Below are 20,185 nucleotides of genomic sequence, written 5' to 3' on the forward strand. Positions count from 1 at the left end.
CCTATAGTATTTCGGGGCTTCCGTGCACATGACTACCTTGTATTTCCGGGCTGATAGGAGGACTTTAGTTCTCCAGCTGACTCAGAAGTGCTGGCGAGTCACGTGGGAGGAAGAGCAGAAGCACTTCCAGGTCAGGGACTATTTAAAGTATTGCTGGGAACCCAGCAAGTGAGCCGTAGTTGGGAGGAATAGGACAGAGCTTGCTGGGTGGTGTGGAGGAAAGAGAAGTGTGTGCTGTATTATGTTTACTTGTGTTTATGGTGGCTGTGGTGTTTGGAGTTACTATCATTGAGAAGAAAATAATGAAAACACTTCTTAGTACTTTATCTTTGTGTCCTGAGCATCTGTCTGTTGAGGCTAAAGGGGCAAAAGTGCCACCTAGTGTCTTACAACATATATTCCATTATGTCAGAAACCTTCCAAAGAAATAAAAATTAATGAAGCAATATCAATACAAAACAGAAAAAAAAAAATAGTTTTGCCTGAATTCTAACATTTTTAGCTCTAGCAGAGTGCTTTCTTGTCTATGTAAATGCCATTTAATAATTGTCATTAACTGGTTCAATATTAAAAGATGATATGAGATGTGTATTTTTATGTGAGACAAAGAACAAGTTAGTCAAACATGAAATATTGTTAGGACTGACCAGTGTTCAATTCTTCATAACCCTCCCCATAAGGTGTGAACACTAGACGACCAGCTGGTTTGCTGGGATAATGCAGATAGAAATTAACCAAGAAGCACAAGTCATGAACATCTTTTTCACACACCCATGAGTGACTCACAGGACTGCAACCTTGCCAATGAATCAGACTCTTAAACCCTTTTTTTATTAGAACCCAATATTCTGTGCATCTCAAACTCATGATGCCCCCGATTTCAATCAGCAATGGTGGTGCTGAAGCTACAGGCTTACATAAGGTTTAAGACAGGTTACATGAAAGGATGAGTAATATTTGAAATGAGCTGGCAATGACATACAGTATGATACAAACTAACTTAACAATAGGCATGCATTTAACAATAGAATATGAGCCAATATACAACAAACCAACTTCACGGGATGGTACGTTTTGAGACTCCTCTTGTGAGCCACACCTTCTGCCCAACTTTGAATTTAGGATTATATCTTTTCCTATCTGCATAATCTTATATATAATTTGCCAGTCTCCTCACTCACTCACTCACTCACGTCCATCCGAAGCCGAATGCGCAGTCGCCTTCTGCGCACGTTGCCTTCTGCGCATGTCCGAAGCCGAATGCGCAATCGCCTTCTGCGCAGCTGCCCGAAAAACCTTACGAGACCGACATCGCGGCAGGCGGCGGATTTACAGCCGCGAAAATTCAAAGAGAAAGGCGACTTCGACCAACATCGCAGCAGGCGGCGGATTTACAGCCGCGAAAATTCAAAGAGAAAGGCGACTTCGACCAACATCGCGGCAGGGTCCGTCCAAAGCCGAATGCGCAGTCGCCTTCTGTGCATGTCTGAAGCCGAACGCGCAGTCGCCTTCTGCGCATGTCCAAAGCCGAACGCGCAGTCACCTTCTGCGCATGTCTGAAGCCGAATGCGCAGTCGCCTTCTGTGCAGCTGCCCGAAAAACCTTACGAGACCGACATTGCGGCAGGCGGTGGATTTACGGCCGTGAAAATTCAAAAAGAAAGGTGACTTCGACCAACATCGCGGCAGGCAGTGGATTTACGGCCGCAAAAATTCAAAGAGAAAGGTGACTTTGACCAACATTGCGGCAGGCGGCGGATTTACTGTCGCAAAAATTCAAAGAGAAAGGTGACTTCGATTAAAGCTCTAGAGACCTGAAAGGCGATTTTGACTACAGCTCTCAGGCCTAATTACGCATTCATTCAATACACCTATATCAGGTTTGTGGTGCTTATACTTATTACTTACTGTTCCACTCGTGCCCGTTTCATCTTACGTTGTCTAGTATTAATAATTTTTTGCAGACCTCACAGGATTTCTAAAAATTCTTGACATCCCTGGCGATATTTGGCCACCAAAAGTATCTCCAAAAAATCATGTGTTTTACTGATCAAAGGATGTCCAAAAAAAAAGAACAATGGCCCCACTTTCCAACCACCTGGTCAGGAACAACCAAACTTCCATCAGGCATGTCAGTAGGAGGAGGGTAAGCTGACCGTGCAAATTTATGGTGAGTGACTCCCGGAGGAAGTCTAGATGTCTTCCAGGAATCTTCTTATTGGGATGCTATTTTCTGTACCTCAGGCACAATATCATTCAGCTTGAATAGTCCCAAGAGGGCATCGGTCTTCAAACTGAAAAGAAAAACATAAAAAAAATTCAAAACAAACTACACTGAAGCTGAAAAATTTATTAACATTGGATAATAAAGGCCCTGAAACTCTTAATCCTATACTTCCAAGTATGATATCTGAGGCTCCTTATAACTGCTACTTCTGCTGGTACCTAATTTGACAAGAAATTGTTGGACAGCTGTCCACTAGTTCAGGATAATTGTTCCACAGAGTGACTTCATACTCTGAATTCCTCATCTTTCTGGTATTGCCTGATTTAACAGTGCTCAAATCAAAACTTTCCTTTTTGCAAATCCATTTAATGAATGTGATGATCTTTTATAACATACCTAAAACTACCACAAAGGTCAGATGACATATACACAATGTGTCTAGCAACTGTAACAGGGTTAAATCATGTTTAATGTTACACTTGTATTTTTATATATGCATTTTTTTTTATTTATATTTCCCCAAAATGTTTGTGTCCCTTTTGTTCATTATGTGTTTAACATGGACATGAACCATTATTGGAAGAGCAAGTGTTTTGGGCTACTACCCAGGGAGCAACTGTATGGACTCATTTCCTGTCTTCAATAAGCACAAATTTGGCTTGCTAGAGGTAGGGTGAGCTCCGTTAAATTTTTTTTGTAATGTTTCTCCCCTGTTTTAGAGGAAAATTGGAAATGGGATCCCCCTCCCCATAAAGAGTGCAGGGGCCTCAGTTAATTTGTATTTCTTTTTACCCTCCCAGGTATTAAATTTGTGTACAGTAGAACATCTGGTCACGAACGTTTCCAAACACATACAAATCGGGTTACGATCAAAAAGTTTGCCAAAACTTTGCATCTGCTCACGACCACAAGCTCTGGTGGAGAACAAACACACTGGCGGCCAGTTTCCCTATGCGTATTCGTATGCGCCAATGATTTCCCATTCTTCGTTTCCCATTTTCTTTTATTTGCGTATACAGGGCTTAACAAATAATAATAATAATTCATTACATTTATATAGCGCTTTTCTCAGTACTCAAAGCGCTATCCACACAGGGAGGAACCGGGAAGTGAACCCACAATCTTCCACAGTCTCCTTACTGCAAAGCAGCAGCACTACCAAAGCAGCTGATGTTGCAAAAGGAGTTACAATGTTAACCAAGCAGAGGCCTCAAGTGCTGGAAGAGGTGGAAAAACTGTTGCTAGTGTGGTTGAACGACAAGCAACTTGCAAGGGATAGCGTAAGTGAGCTGATCATATGCGAGAAAGCCAGAAAGATTCATGGCGATTTGCTGAAAAAAAATCCTTCTTCAACTGGCGAAGGTGAGGAATTTAAAGCCAGTAGAGGATGGTTTGAAACGTTTTGCAAGAGAAGTGGCATTTAATTTTTTTTCCCTGTGCTTAAAACTCATAAAAAAAGTGTTTACATCGAGCAGTTCGTAAGAGTCTAGCACGAACTCTTACAATGTTAGTTTTCTCTGTTGTTCAAGGTTTCTCAGTGTTATTCAATGTTTTTACATTTAGTTTACTATTACACTGTGTATTCTATGGTATAATTAACTATTTTTGTGCTTAAAAAATATATATTTACATACATTACGTACGGTCTGGAACGGATTAATTGTATTTACATACAATCTTATGGGGAAATTACGTCTTGGTCGCGACCAAATTCGGTTGCGTCCAGGGTTTTGGAATGAATTACGATTGTGACCAGAGGTACCACTGTATATATGTACGACTATTTATATTGTTTGTAGAATTTGGCTTGCTGGAGAGAAAAGTTGGAAATAGGAGCACACCCCAGAAAGCATGCAGGAGCCTCAGTTACTTTGTATTTCTTTTTACTCTCCCAGACACCAACTTCTGAGATTCAAGACAACTAATGTATTGTATTTTCTTCCTTGATTTAAAGGGAAGAAAAGAGCAGTGTAAAGGAATGTTACACAACCACATAATATTTAAGCGAAAATAATTTCAAAAATGGTGGCACCTGTAAAGAAATAAACACAAAAAATTATGACAAAAATGATGTCAACAAAACAATGCATACAAATAATAAATAATTGAACATTATTTGTGTAGTCCTAGCTGCTTGTCCCTAAGAAGCCTGATTTCATGACAGGGTTGTACAAATTAACAGACATCTATGTTTGACATTACAGATTACACTGCACAACAATTTTTTTTAAAAGTCTTGCTTCCTGAAAAGTTTTTGCCGATTGTGACAGGTACCTACTGTGTATGCACAAATGTAGTTTTGGTTATACTATATCACGTAGGAACTCTGAGAAATAGACATTTATATGTTTACTGACAATAACATATTTAGTCAAGATATTAAATTCAACAGAATTAAAAGTGTTTTGCTCCTGATTTTCTTTTGTATTCAATGTCTGGTGCATCACATTGCAGTGTCCAACACTAGTCAGCAAGCATTAACAGATTCCAGTTGCCCTGGTATCGTTTCTCCATCGTAGCAATGTCCTGGTGAAACCTTTCACTGTGTTCGTCACTGACAGCACCGAGATTTGCGGGGAAGAAGTCCTAGTGTGAGTGGAGGAAATGAATCTTGAGTGACATGTTGCACTTCATTGTCTTGTATGCTTTGAGAAGTTTGTCTACCAGTTGAATGTAGTTTGGGGCTCTGTAATTGCCCAGAAAATTGTCAACAATGTCTTTAAAGGCTTTCCAGGCAATTTTTTTCTAGCCCAACTAACAGATCTTCAAACCTCTTGTCACTCATAACATGTCTGATCTGGGAGCCAACAAAAATGCCCTCTTTGATCTTGGCGTCAGTTATTCTTGGGAATATCTGTCTTAAAGATCGGTGTATGCAAGCCACCTTTATAGCATACTGAGACAGCATCAAGCTCGTTCAGAACTGCCCAGGATGTCAACTTCCACAGAACAGCTTCCAACCTGGCCTGATTCCATGCCTGGACATGCCCAGGCTGCACAAACCATTGTTGATAATTCACTTACAGGAGCAAAAATGTTTGGATACAAATATAAGAAAAAATCATGACAAAACTGAAATTGTACGTGATGGGTAAATTTTGATGTGATATTCGTGATCAGCACCCAAAAATCTAAGAAACACCCAACAGTGTTCAAGAAGCAAAAACTTTGTTTTGCAGTGTTACCAATTCAATACTTCACGAACATCGTGTGTTTAAATATTACTGAAAATCTTGCTTTTGCTTCTCATGTGATAAGAGTAGAAAACTAAATTATTGCTGTGTTCAGGATGTATATGGTAAAAATGAAATATCTGATTGCACTTTTGAAAAATATTTATTCTGCTTGGTGACTATAGCGTAAACGCTACATATTTTTCTTATTATTATTTACATTTACATGTAGCACTGCTACAAGTACTTTGTGGTCCACATCAATGACAGCCTGAACTTGTCTCATAACATAGAAGAACTATATAAGAAAGGGCAGACCAGACCCTTTTTTTACTAGGAGACTGCATTCTTTTAACGTGGAAAGTGACATCCTTCACATGTGCTACAACCCTGTCATGACCAGTGTAGTTTTTGATGCTGTGATGTGCTCACCTAGTAACGTCACTTCAAGAGTGGCCCACTAAATCAACAAACTAATTAAAAGGGCAGTGAAAAATGTTGTTTTGAAAAAAAATGTTGATTTCTGAAAATTCAGTTTGCTTTATGGCAATTTTATTATGCTCAGAATATTATTTGAAGTATATTTTGAGCTGAAAAATGCCAGGCTTCCTCATTCTTAATGTTAGTTGAGGTGGAAACAACCCAAAATCAGGTATTTTCTATACATTTTTGCTCTATGTCTGCATTTTTTTCTTTCCTCTTAATCCTTCAAAATAACCTGTCATTTATGTTTAGAAGGTTAAGATGCTTTTCTATTGTCCAGAAGGAAGAATGTTGTTGTTTAAATATTTTTCTTTAGAAATGTGCAAGGCTGGATTGGTCTATCCATTGCCTTCGCACCAGTTAACAAGTAAACAAAGATAAAAGAATACACACCTTCAATATTTTTGACAGGAGTCCAAGTTTGTGGATACTCTCAAAAAATCTTTCACTGGTGCTTGTGTTTGATTTGCCTGCTATCAATTTCTATATCTGAAGTTTAGTATTTCACCTTTCAGCCTTGTTTTAACTTAGATGCACATTTGATTGTATTTTCTGTGTTGACCTCACTTTAAAATTACACCTTCTGGTCCATTTTGTCCAATTTCTCCTTGCAGCAGAATACTACCTGTCTATGACTCGTGTCTTAGCAGCAGTAACGTTTTTTACTTGAATTGCTGACAGTAGCTACGGAATTTAAAGAAGTAGTTTTTTTTTTTTTTGTTTTGTTTTTTTGTCAGCACGTTTTTGTTTAAAGATTCTAGTTTACCATTTAGTTTGGATGCCTGGCCTGACTTCTAATTTAATCCCTCCATACACCTGATTTTATTAGTATTCGTTTTCACTTTCAAATAAGAGTTGAGTATAAACATTTCAAGGTTACAACACCTAGAAACATGACTGCACTGGCTATCAATCCAAGCAGACAAGGGTATGAATCAAAAATAAAAAAAGCTCTGTCTCAAAAGAACTGATGCACAGATGCACGTGACATCAGAGAAACTGAAGTGGCACTACTCATCAAGATGAGGTGCTATAGAGGACCACAAATATTGGCTGCAGAGCAAGAGACGTCCAACTCAACAAAATCAAAAAAGATACACAGCAACAACTTAGAAAGTACCGTATTTTGCGCACCATAAGGCGCACTGGATTGAAAGGCGCACTCTCAATTGCGGGGCTTATTTCTGTACTTAAGCCATACATAAGGCGCACCGTATTATTCGGTGCATGCAAAAACAAGGTAACAGAAGCAAAACAATGAGTTTAGTTAAACCTTATTCTACTACGTATTTAAAAATTCACTCACATTGTTTTTTGATCAGTCTGTTGTCACAAATCCATCGAAGTCCTCACCTTCTGTATCTGAATTGAACAGATGGGCAAGTTCGCCATCAAACATGCCGTGTTCCCTCTCGTCATTGTCGGAGTCAGTCTCGTTGCCGGGTGGTTGTTCAGCAATGATTCCAGCTTTCGCGTAAGTTCGGACAACAGTCGAAGCAGACACCTTAGCCCAGGCATCCACAATCCATTCACATATGGTGACATAACTCACCCGGCGCTGCCTCCCAGTCTTAGTAAAGGTGTGTTCGCCGTCTCTCATCCATCGCTCCCATGACGCTCGCAACTTCACTTTGAACGCCCTGTTTGCACCGATGTCCAGCAGTTGGAGTTCTTTTGTTAATCCTCCCGGAATGATGGCAAGCTCCGTATTCATTTGCTTCACTTGTTTTTTCACAGTATCGGTGATATGGGCACGAATGGAGTCGCAGATCAACAAAGACGGTGATGCATGGAAAAACCCGCCCGGTCTCTTCACATACACCACTCTCAGCCACTCTCTCATTTTCTCCTCGTCCATCCAGCCCTTTGGATTGGCCTTAACGATGACTCCGGCTGGAAACTTTTCTTTTGGCAGCGTCTTCCTCTTAAAAATGACCACAGGTGGTAGTTTCTGTCCATTACCGTGGCAACCAAGAACAACAGTGAAAGCCGACTTCTCATGCCCCGTGGTGCATATGGATACCGTGCTGGTCCCCTTTTTCTCCACAGTATGGTTCATGGGTATGTCAAAAGTGAGAGGGACCTCGTCCATGTTGGTGATGTGGTTGGGCTGAATTTTTTTGTCGGTAATCTTGTTGCTGCAGTAGGTGCGGAAGATGGTCAGCTTTTCTTTGTAATCCGCTGGCAGTTGCTGCGCCACGGTAGTTCATGCGCGGATGGCGAGATGGCGCCTTTTCATAAAACGAAAGCACCAAGACGGACCTCCTTGAAAGTGTTCGAGCTTCATGTCTTGTGCTATCGTTATTGCCTTCAGTCGAATGGTGACTGTAGAGACGCTTCTCCCGGCTGCTCTTTGTTCAAGAATCCATTGTTCAAGTTGGTCTTCCAACTCTGGCCACCTCGCCTTGTTCCCGCGGAAACTCTGTTTTGTCTTTTTAACTTGGCGCAATTCATTCTCCTGCTTCCTCCACTTCCGAACCATAGATTCATTGATTTTGAATTCTCTCGCTGCTGCTCTATTCCCATTTACAACCGCGTAACTGATAGCCTGTAGTTTGAATTGTGCATCGTAAGCATGTCTCTTCTCTGATGCCATTTTTAGGGTCCTTAGCCAAACAAATGTTGTTTCGCAGCGCACCAGTAGTACAATATACCTACCTGCCGTAGGCGTGGCGGAGGTAAGCGTACGTCTGTACGTGGCTTTACGTAATGTTCTGCAATTTGTTTATCGCTGCCAGCGTACATAGTGTACGTATTACTACGTCCCTATGTCGGCAGGAAATGGTCCGACAGTCAATCAAGCGGAGCGCTTACTAAAATGCACAACAACATTTTTACAGATTTTGGAACTCCGTGCACACATAAGGCGCACCGAATTTAAAGGCACACAGTGGATTTTGGAGAAAAGGCTTTTAAGTGCGCCTTATAGTGCGCAAAACACGGTAGGTGGAAATTATTAGAATGTGTTAAACTATACTTGTCTTTCTTCAAAAAGCAAAAACACAAATCTTACTTAATAAATAAATCTCCAGCAAATGTCCTGTGTATGTGGTCCTGCTTTTATAAGATTGCTTTGTAACATACGTACTCATGGGTGAAAATGCAAGTGTGTGTGTGTGGCAATGACACTTTTAGGGTGGCACCTCATACCTGCACTGTGAACTGATTAAGTCACTCATGATCAGCACCACAAGTGCCCAGACACAACCAAGGAAGAAAAGTCAAAAAATCTAAAGAAAAGCACAAAGGACAGAAAAAAAACACAAAAAAGGTGGAGATGGAACTTTAAACATGTGCCTGGTTCAAATTCTGTTTTTCCACTGATGTCTTTTGAAAGTGGGCAATTGAGCAAAATGATTAATGCTTACTCTTCATGCTGAGCAGTGCTACATGTGACCAATTAACTGACATTTTAAGCATTTAGATCGTGCATTTTTGATGGACCTGTACATAAAAGTCAGGGTTAGTCACAAATAAAACCACTGGCTTTCCATCAGATATAAAATTTTGTAGCCATAAAGCTGTTCTCACATAAATGGCACAAATAGTGCTAGATTCAATATCAGAATAAGTACAGTATATTGGTGATGGTGGTGGTGGGGAGGTGGGTGCCCATATTTCCCGCAATAATGGCAGCACACTTCAAAATGCATTTTCTTGTGTGCAGCATTTAACACATAAATATTCTTTTGCATCACATTTATCAATATTGTAGCCACGCTGATATTCACTGGAAAAATGCAATATTCCTTATCTCTTCTTTATAAAAGAAAATACATATGTGATCAATTCATGCAGAATAATGATGAAATGATACACAAATTATAATAAAAAAACAATAATTTACAAGAACAATTGCCCTGTCTTGTTTATTTTGCATAAATTCCTCTAGGGGTTTCACTAGATACTCTATAAAGTGGAGCACAAATTAGTTCTGTTCTAGCAATGGCATTCATCCTGCACATTTCTATGTCCTTATTGTTGACTGCTAGCACTGTTGCGCTGGAGCAGTTCACATGCAGAGCCATGGAAACATTTCAACTCAGCAGTTTGCATAAAAGTGGAGACATAATGATTGGAGGGATCTTTGAAGTTTCCTTCAGAACAGTAATTCAGGAATTATCATTTACTTCTAAACCAGGTCAATGGGTATGTGAAGAGTAAGTAAACAGATAAAAATAAATTGAAATCCATGTTGTGTGACAACATTTAAAATAAAATAAAATATGCAAACAGTTAAGATAAAAGCTATATTAATATGTGTAAATTAAAATGTCAAAAACAAATGATTAATTTATTAGGGCATTAAATGTTATAATACTGATGCAACATGTATAAGTAATGCAACTCTTACAACTAAAGCTTGAACACACGTGACACTTTTCTCTTCTTACAGTTTTGATATAACATTATTTCAGACGGCACAAGCTCTGGTTTTTGCAGTTGAAGAAATAAACAATGACACTCAACTCCTTCCGAATGTAACATTGGGCTACACTCTATATGACAACTGTATGAGGCTGCCAGTGGCTCTCAGAGGAGCATCAGCTCTTACTCTTGGAATGAAGGAAGATATAACAGAAAACTGCAAAGGGCCTCCCCCAGTTCTGGCCATTGTCGGTGATCCCACCTCAACACATTCAATTGCCATATCTAGGATTCTAAGCCTTTTCCGCATACCAATGGTAGGCAGCATTTTGTTCATTCACTATCTGAAAACTAGCAATGTTTTTGAAATAATGTTTAGGCAGCAGTTTTTGATAAAGCATAATTCATATGGCTGGCATTGTGGGGCAGTGGGTAGTGCAGATACATCATAAACGTAGCATACATGTTTCAAATCTCATGCCCAGCTGTTGCGCATTTGCACATTCTTCCCATATCTATATTGTATTCCCCCGGTACTATATCTTTCTTCCCACATGCCTAAATATGCTTAGGTCAGGTTAATTCAGAATTCTAAATATGCCCCGACTGTGAGTTTGGGTGTGGAGGTTGGCATCAATAGGTCCTGTCATGGACATCAGTAGGTCCCTGCTATGTGATTTTTTTCTGGCTCCAGCCCTCAGCAGTCTTAAACTGGATTAAGTGGGTTTGAATGAAATGAGATGAGATCATCATTTAACCTCTATCACTCCATACAACATATAGGATTAGAATTTTATTTTTCAAATTAATTACTTAACAGGTATACAGAGTTTTATTAATAACAATTAGGAATATGATTGATCCAGGCTAATTGTAAAGATAAATAACATATGAAAAAATGTGTAATTTAGGTTTATGAGGAGTTTGTATTTTTGTATTTTATTTTCTACTTAATATCTTTTGATTGAAAAAATGCATATTTTGTTTGTTTTTCTGGTTTCATTTATTTATTTTATTTTTTCTCATTCTGCTTCCTGTAGGTGAGCTATTTTGCTACTTGTCCATGCCTGAGTGACAAATGGGAATACCCGTCTTTCTTTCGAACAATACCCAGTGACACATTTCAAATCAAAGTAATCAGTGCTATCTTCAAACATTATGGCTGGACCTGGGTTGGCATCATAGCAGCAGATGATGACTATGGACAGTCTGCAATAAAAGCTCTTAGTGAAGAGATAAAAGATTTTGCTTGTATTGCTTTCTCTATAACAATTCCTAAAATCAATGATATTGATAAAGTCCGTCATGTAACCAAAATTATAAAAGAATCAAGTGCAAAAGTTATAGTGGTGTTTTCACCTGCACCAGACTTCAGCACATTGGCAGATGAAATAAATCAGCAGAACATTATTGGTCGGCAGTGGATTGCTTCTGAATCTTGGAGCAATTCATATGATTTGTTTGACAAATACAACTTTAGTACATTTGGTGGGACATTAGGTATTACAATTCACAATGGGGAAATGCCAGGATTTCAAAGCTTTTTGTATGAGGTTCAGCCTACTTCAGATCCTAAAAATAATTTAATTCTACAATTTTGGGAAACAATGTTTGATTGTAAATTTAAAGAAAATACGAATGAGCAGAATTTTACTAGTTTGTTGGAGGGAAAAGAATGCACGGGAAAAGAAGACATAAAAGGAACAAAAACGGCTTACACAGACGTGTCTAAATTAAGAGCCTGTTACAATATTTATAAAGCAGTGTATGCCATTGCACATGCTCTTCATAATTTGTTAACTTGTGAAAATGGAAATGGACCATTTGTGAACAAATCATGTGCAGACATCACAAATATGCAACCATGGCAGGTAATTACAATAACAGTATAAACATGTTTTATGAATTGTAAAATAAATGTTACAGCAGAAAATGACAGTAGGAATGTGTGATTAAGTCCAAGGGTAAATAAAAAAATTTCTACAAAGTGCCCATGTAGATTTTTTTGAGAAAGGTCCAGCTGTAAAATATTTGCAGACATGTATAATCAGAAGCCCCACAGTATTTTAGTGGCATTCGTGTATCTTTAAGCAGTAATGTTTGCATAGCTACACTGCCACACTGCTCATCACACATAAGAAAGAAGGCCAATCAGTTCTGACAGTTTTTTGAATTGGCACATATTCCTTCTTGACCATTATAGATCTATGTAAAATTGCATATTACAGTGAAATGCTATGTGCCACACTTTAGTGAAGAAATCACACTGTATACAAATGGCATAAGAATGTCTGTTATTGAATGACAATACCTGTCCATAGGCAGTTTCCCAGTGTTCAAAAACTGCTGCTGCTGTGAACATATTATGACCTTAATACAACCATGAGTGGAAAGCCACAGTGTGTATCTGCCTTGCCAGCCAAGCCTAAATTTTATTTTTCTGAAGTTGTTCTTTGAAGGTGCAGAAAAGTTTGTGTAACACAAAAAGTGTTAAACAGAACAGATATAGTATGCTTATCCTTCCTTTGGGGAAAGTTTTTGCCATGCCATTTTTTGACCGATACTTACTAGAAATTGGAACTAAGACTGGATTAAACTAATCAAACCTGAAAATGTACAGTTAGTCTAGTGTTTAGCGCAAAAGTGGAAAGAGAGGTATGGTGTACTCAATCATATTTGACATTGAAAGATACATAGAAATAACAAAAAAAACTTAACCTATGACTTATTATAATAATATAAAAAATACAAACTGTGAAAAGTAAGCACTATAATGATAGCAACAATATGATAATATAAAGTATTCAAATAAACTGAAATGAATAAACATTAATAGTTTATTCAACAGAATTTGCTATTTGATAGTCACATTCATTAAAGACAAAGTGCAACTTTACACTGGGAATTAAAAATCTGTTCTTAAACATGTTATTATTATTTCTTTAAAAAAGCTTCTTCATTATTTGAAGAAAGTCAATTTCACTACTCGTATAGGAGAACGAGTGGCTTTTGATGAAAATGGAGATGCCCTTGCAATTTATGACATTGTTAACTGGCAACAAAGTGACCATGGGACTCTAAAGACAGTAACGGTGGGTTTCTATGATGAATCTGCTCCAGCTGGTCATGAACTGTCTCTTAAAGATGATGATATTATTTGGAATATTAATACAGGAAAGGTTAGAAAATTATTTTATAATGTTATAATTTGAATACAAAATGGTTTGGGCAGATCTCCAGCGTGGATATTGTGGAGTCTGCACATTCACCCAGTGTTCACAAGGTTTTTTGGAAGTCTCTGGCTTTCTTCCAAGTTCCAGATGTGCATGTTATATTAAAATGGTCTGGTATGAATGGGTACGGGTGTTTAAGTGTTGATTCATGCTTTATTGTTGACACTTCCTGAATAAGTGTAAGCTCTTTGTTATCACTGATGAAAAAGGCCAACTCTGAAATCTAAATTATAAAATACATTAGTGATATATGGGTAGCCACGGTGGCGCAGTGGGTAGCGCTGCTGCCTCACAATTAGGAGACCCGGGTTCACTTCCCAGGTCCTCCATGCATTGAGTTTGCTTGTTCTCACCATGTCTGCGTGGGTTTCCTCCCACAGTCCAAAGACATGCAGGTTAGGTGTATTTGCATTCCTAAATTGTCTCTGGTGTGTGTGTGCGTGGGCTGGTGCCTTGCTCAGGGTTTGTTTCCTGCCTTGCGCCCTGGGATTGGCTCCAGCAGACCCCTGTCACCCTGTAGTTAGGATATAGCGAGTTGGATAATGGATGGATGGATTATTGATATATATTCTTTGCATATTTTTTAATGGCACAGAAATTCTGTAGAATTACATAAATACATATTTTTTTCATCCTTAGATTCCTGAGTCTGTCTGCAGTAAAAGCTGTCAGCCTGGCACAAGAAAAGCCACTAGGGAAAGAGAACCAGTCTGTTGCTTTGACTGTGTACAATGTGCAGCTGGAGAAATCAGCACTCAAGTTGGTAAGTTTCTTTATATACTGTAATGGACATGTTTGTTTAACAAAAATGAATATAATCCTTTTAGCATGGCATTTAAAGTACAATGAAAGTACCGTATATTCTCGAGTATAAGCCAACCCGAATATAAGACGAGGTACCTAATTTTACCTACAAAAACTGGAAAAACTTATTGACTCGAGTATAAGCCTAGGGTGGGAAATGCAGCAGCTACTGGTAAGTTTCAATAATCAAAATAAATAGAAGTACCAATAAAATTACCGTACATTAATTAAGGCATCAGTAGGTTAAATGTTTTTGAGTATTTATTTCAAAGAAAAACAGTAAACTAGCTCTGTAAGTGGAGAAGAGGGTCAACAAAAACAATATGGTATCACTCTCTCTTGCTCTCTCTCTCGTGCGTGAATGTGTGTGTGTCTCTCTCTCACACTCTCTCTCTCGCTCACTGCACAGGGAATGCACAAGGAGAGACTGAACACGTGCAGAAATCATCGGCGCGCACAAACCAAAAGGGAAACTGGCTTGTTCGTATACCTGGGGCAGCGGGACCTGACTCGAATATAAGCCGAGGGTGACGTTTTTGAGCACATTTTGGGTGCTGAAAAACTCGGCTTATATTCGAGTATATACAGTATACAGACTACAAAAAGGAAAAAGTAAATGGTCACTTTTTTGAAGACGTCTTGAAATACGGTATACACATTCCACAAAGCTATTGATAGGGCTGGTAATCTAACCCAGTGTCCCAGAACCAAGAGGCAGTTATCCAATGTATGATTGTGCTATCCTCTTAATCAGCAAAATGTACAGTATATGCAGTAAAAAAAAGTTTAGTTTTTTAAAGACATACTTCTTTGGTTGTATAAAATTACTAATAACCCCATTGTAAAGAAATCTTTTTGTACACCTGAGAAAAGATAAAGCCACACTTATTACAATCATCAGTTAGGCAGTATTCCAAAGTAGAAGAAAGCAATCTGCTGCTTTAAAAATACACACAATCAAACACTGGCAGCCAGTTGTTATTTATGAGTAGTGATGTGCAAACCCAGCTGAATTCTCCTCACCTCAGGTTTAGCGAAATTGTGGAAATGTCCAGAAGCTTTGCCAAACACAGCAAAGTCAATTAAGAGAAATACATTTCAGAACAGTAAAATTTCTTATAGACAGGAAGAAAGAATTCCCAAAGGCTTGACCACAAATTTGATAGCAGGTACTCACTTCTCTCGAACTGAAAAGTACAGTTTGTTTTTGTTTTTCACCTGACACTTTTGTTTTTTCACTGCCACTACTACCAAATGTTTGTAACACTAAAGCACATGGATTCTTCAGTACTTCCTGCTTGCATCAACTACAGAACACTCTGGGTAATATTACTAAATAAAGGCTTATTTATTACATAAAGGTCACGTGCAAGTCCATAAAAAAAGACGCTACCTTTAAGACACAAATACACAAACATTTTCAGTTTCCTTCTGTGTATGTGTTTTGTGTTTAAATATATTTACAAATTTTCGCTAATTTGTAGCCCACTACTAGGATCTGGCTTATGTTTTTTTGTCCTTTTCATTTCATTTTTCAGTTTAAATTAATTAGTATGGTTATTCCTTTAATATTGTTCTGTCCACTTATCATTTAGTCAATATGTTTTATGTATTATTATTTTTTATGTTTAAATGTATTTCTGTACTGTTTCTTTAAATGTGTTTAAATTCCTTATATTTTGTGGGTGGTTCCCCAAGAGTCTGGGCCTCATGTTCATCACAGTTGACATACTGCTCCCAACCCTGTAAAGGCTGATGGGTAATGCAGTGCCTCGCCTTTCCTTGAATGTTCTTTGGTGGATTGTGGTGTATCTGTAAGTAGTGCTATTGGATTTTGTGTTTTTTTTATTCCTTTTTTGCTTCCATCATAGGATCTTCATTTATTATTTTGTATTGGGACTTGTTTGCTTTCAGAAAAGGATCTGCATTATGTACTTGGAGGGTAGGTGGGGGTGGGGGTTTGGTTTAGGGTATTGCATCCAACATTGGCTACACCTCTGCAATGTTACAAATTCGTTGCAAATTCTTTGAAAAAAAAATTTGTCTAAGCTGGCCACTCAGTGACTTTCCAGAAAAATATTCACAGAACAAGGTCACAGATAATTTATTGAGTCAGCATTCATGCCCAAGCATCCTCACTTTGGATTGTGTTAACGGTAGTTAAAGTATGAAACTCCATATAGTATTACGATTCTTTGGTAACAAACTTTTTATTAGTGGACAACATGTATGGTTACGTGATTTGTTTGGTTTCCCAAACTCTTCCTGTTAGTGTTTGTGGTGCTTTTCGCCTGATTTCTGAATACAAATTTTTACAATTTCTTAGATTTTTTAATTTCCTGAATAACCTGTTACACATCTCTTCTCTTTGCCCTTGCCTCTGGGCATTTACCACCTTATAGTGTTCTCACTGGTGTACAGCAGTAATAGAAGAGATTGGGATCTGAACTTGAAAAAAAAAAACTATTATTTGGTTGCGGTTCTGACAAAGTTAGAAACTATTCAAATAAATGGCTAGTCAATTTGTTACAATTCAGGGGAGAACCCCTATGATTATTGACATAATAATAATAATAATAATAATAATAATAATAATAATAATAATAATAATAATAATAATAAACATTTTGAGACTCCAGTGTTTTTATTCACTGATTTTTGTTTAACACTAGAATCCACACCAAAATTTTGTTTCCCTTGATCACCCTATTTTTCCCGACACACGCAAGGAAACTCAGATGGCCTTATCAGCGCAGCAATCAATTTCGTGAACGCTGCAACAGTCTATTAGCCAGTGACAGCAATGTGAAGAAGTTTTCTTGTTGTTACGTTTCTGCCCTTGTTCAGAAATGGATTCATAAGCCTCATAACCTCATTCTAGGAAAGTCCTTAACCCCCGTGGGATGACATACATGAGGGTTTTATATGCATAAGTGCTCTGTGGTGTTTCAGGAGAATGCAGACCCTTTTCAAAAATAAAGACAAGAAGACACTCAAAAGGTTCACATTCAATGCAAATCCTTACTTAGGAAATACAACAGACAACTTCTTCATATCACGGCCGCTGGTTAATTGACTGCTGCAAAGTTCATGAAATATGTTCATGCTCCCCCCATCTGATACTGTATTATTTTGTTCTTCGTTTTGTGACACAATTATAATGAATATATCAAGCTTATGTCATGCTTTAACCCTAATTCACAGCAACATGTCATTTGAACAATTTCTTTTTATTTGGTTTTATCCTTGGGCAACAGCACACTTGTCTCGTTACTGTGAATGTGAAATTCAAATAGCGTTTCCAAATAAAGATGTTTGTATGTGTGTGTGTGTGTGTTTCTCATTCAAACAGTCATACTAGATAAAATGCATATATTTTCAGCAACATTCTGTGTAGGTTTGTTTGTTGCAAATGTTAATGTTCAACGACATTTATGTCGGTGTGATGGTTCACATCACTGAAGCGCGACTGTCAAAAAGATATCAACTCACTTTCAAGAGGTTATATTTGATATAAAAAACACATATATTTGCTGTGTTCTACAAGACCTAACATTTCTTGTTTCGTTGTACATTTACATGGATCGTTGTAGACATGGAACAGACATGAAATGCATGTATTTCAAATAACAATATATCATTGTTTATATATCTCCTTACAAGACTTTACCATATAACATCTTCAATGCAGACTTGAGCTGTGAGAGGATTCGAGCTGGCAGTGCTACAAAGAGGGTGTAAGTTTCAAGAGGGGCAAATGGCTGGCTGAATAAGGGATGGGTGAGTGCAGGTTCAGCAGTGCTAATTGACACATTTGCAAAACAAATGTGGTTATCAGCAGCACTGATAAGAAAATACAATTTTCCTCACATGTGTTTGGGGAAAGTAGGCTTTTCAGGAGAACAAAAATTTTTACAGGCTTTGAGAATTCTAGTGCTACATATTGCATATTGTTTTTCTGGGCTGACAGGAACACTGAAATCTTACTCTTGTACAATGAAATATGCAGTAAATTAGATATGGAGAAAATCATCAGTTAGGAAATACGAGGGGGGACCCAAAAATAACCGGAAATAAATAAATAACCTAACAACCACAAAATTCCGGTTATTTTTGGGTCCCCCCTCGTACACATCTTAGGCATATGAATTGTGTTATACACAAATTTGCAGCCTGCAAACACAATTCACTCCAGCATCACAAAGAAAAGCCACTTTTTGTGATATACATACACTTAATTGATATCTGTCAAAGACTGCAGCATTGCTTTGTTTCTCTTCCCGCTAAATTCCAAATGGCAATCGACACGTGGTTGATTTAAAGTTGCCAGATAATCTGAACTGCTTGTCTTTAAGATGAGTCAGAAAGTACACACAAAATAAAAAATATAACAAACTGCAGCATTCAGGCTTGCACATAAACAATCACTAGGAAGGGTTGGTGGAGCTATGAAACAGAAATGTTAACTATTGTGCCACAAACTTTTTATTTTATCAATATATCAATTTTTTAAATTACAATCAAATAATAATAAACAAATATAAATTAAAGAATGATTGTATATTTACTGGTTATAAAAAGCATATGCCTGGCTGATAAAACTAATATGTATTATTCATTTTGTTTCCATGTTTATTAGATGCTGTTGAGTGCATCAAATGTCCAATTGAATTCTGGTCAAATGTTGGAAGAAATGAATGTGTTCCAAAAGAAATTGAATTTCTGTCATTTGAAGACTCCATGGGCATTACTTTAACGGCAACAGCGGCATCAGGCGTTTGCTTGTCTGTAATTGTTTTATCTGTTTTCATTCACTACAGACACACTCCAGTGGTGAAAGCCAACAACTCAGAGCTGAGTTTTCTTTTGCTAGTTTCATTAACTCTGTGCTTTCTTTGCTCTTTGTGTTTTATTGGCCACCCAACAGAGTTAACCTGTAAACTGAGGCACATATTGTTTGGAATCAGCTTTGTTCTCTGTATTTCTTGCATTCTAGTAAAAACAATTGTTGTAATAATGGCATTTAAAGCCACTCTCCCTGGCAATAATATTATGAAATGGTTTGGAGTCATTCAGCAGAGAAGCACTGTTTTCTTCTTCACATTTATTCAGGGCCTAATATGCATAATATGGCTTACTGCATCTCCGCCGCTTCCAGCTAAAAACATCCAGTATCAAAACTCAAAAATCATATTTGAATGTGATGTTGGATCAGTAACTGGATTCAGCTGTTTGTTGGGATATATTGGTTTACTAACCTGCATCTCATTTTTGTTGGCTTTTCTTGCAAGAAACCTGCCAGACACGTTTAATGAAGCTAAATTCATCACATTCAGCATGCTGATCTTCTGTGCAGTCTGGATAACATTCATACCTGCCTATATTAGCTCACCTGGAAAGTACACGGTGGCTGTCGAAATATTTGCTATTTTGGCCTCAAGTTTTGGTCTCCTTTTTGCAATATTTGCTCCTAAGTGTTTCATTATTCTTATCAGACCAGAACTTAACACAAAAAAAGCCCTAATGGGCAGAGATTCTGAAAAGCAAATTTAATCCAATAATAATAATTACATGAATTTATTGTATATAGTTGGCGTTCCACCCAGAATTTGTTTTTGCCTTGCACCAGATGCATAGACGCCAGCCTCCCAAGCCCTGCAAGTTAATGAAGTCAATTCCAGAATGGATGAATATTTACATACATATACATACAGATTTATTGGACTATGATGAAGAAATACTGGAACAACAATAAAACATTTTGTAAAACAATCAGTATGTGATCATTTATATCCATCGTTTCAGGAACAGTTTAAGCAACTGTTACATATACACTGTATATTAATTTAAACCAATTTCTTTTTTTCTGAGTTGATTTTTGTACTGTGGTATTTACTT

General features: G+C 37.8%; 1 protein-coding gene across 2 annotated transcripts; it reads left to right on the forward strand.

Moving 5' to 3' along the window:
• Positions 1-9,844: 9,844 nt before the first annotated feature.
• On the forward strand, positions 9,845-19,990 carry LOC114645375 (extracellular calcium-sensing receptor-like). 2 transcript variants are annotated; one of them, XM_028793234.2, is made up of 6 exons: positions 9,845-10,042; positions 10,279-10,567; positions 11,291-12,121; positions 13,202-13,429; positions 14,123-14,246; positions 18,927-19,990. In XM_028793234.2, exons 1-6 carry the CDS (start codon positions 9,852-9,854, stop codon positions 19,838-19,840), a joined length of 2,577 nt encoding a protein of 858 aa, XP_028649067.2. In that variant the 5' UTR covers positions 9,845-9,851; the 3' UTR covers positions 19,841-19,990. The 2 variants fall into 2 exon arrangements, with proteins under 2 accessions (XP_028649067.2, XP_051778230.1); XM_051922270.1 differs by lacking the exon at positions 13,202-13,429.
• Positions 19,991-20,185: the final 195 nt, after the last annotated feature.

Source organism: Erpetoichthys calabaricus, chromosome 2 (genome assembly GCF_900747795.2).
Source record: "Erpetoichthys calabaricus chromosome 2, fErpCal1.3, whole genome shotgun sequence".
Lineage (NCBI taxonomy): Eukaryota > Metazoa > Chordata > Cladistia > Polypteriformes > Polypteridae > Erpetoichthys > Erpetoichthys calabaricus.

What these genes read in the sequence shown, in the direction of transcription:
- LOC114645375 (XM_028793234.2), top strand. Translation starts at nt 9,852, where the DNA reads ATGTCCTTATTGTTGACTGCTAGCACTGTTGCGCTGGAGCAGTTCACA. An exon ending in GGTCAATGGGTATGTGAAGA is followed by an intron (nt 10,043 to 10,278) that starts GTAAGTAAACAG and finishes CTCTTCTTACAG; the next exon opens with TTTTGATATAACATTATTTC. An exon ending in GGAATATTAATACAGGAAAG is followed by an intron (nt 13,430 to 14,122) that starts GTTAGAAAATTA and finishes TTTCATCCTTAG; the next exon opens with ATTCCTGAGTCTGTCTGCAG.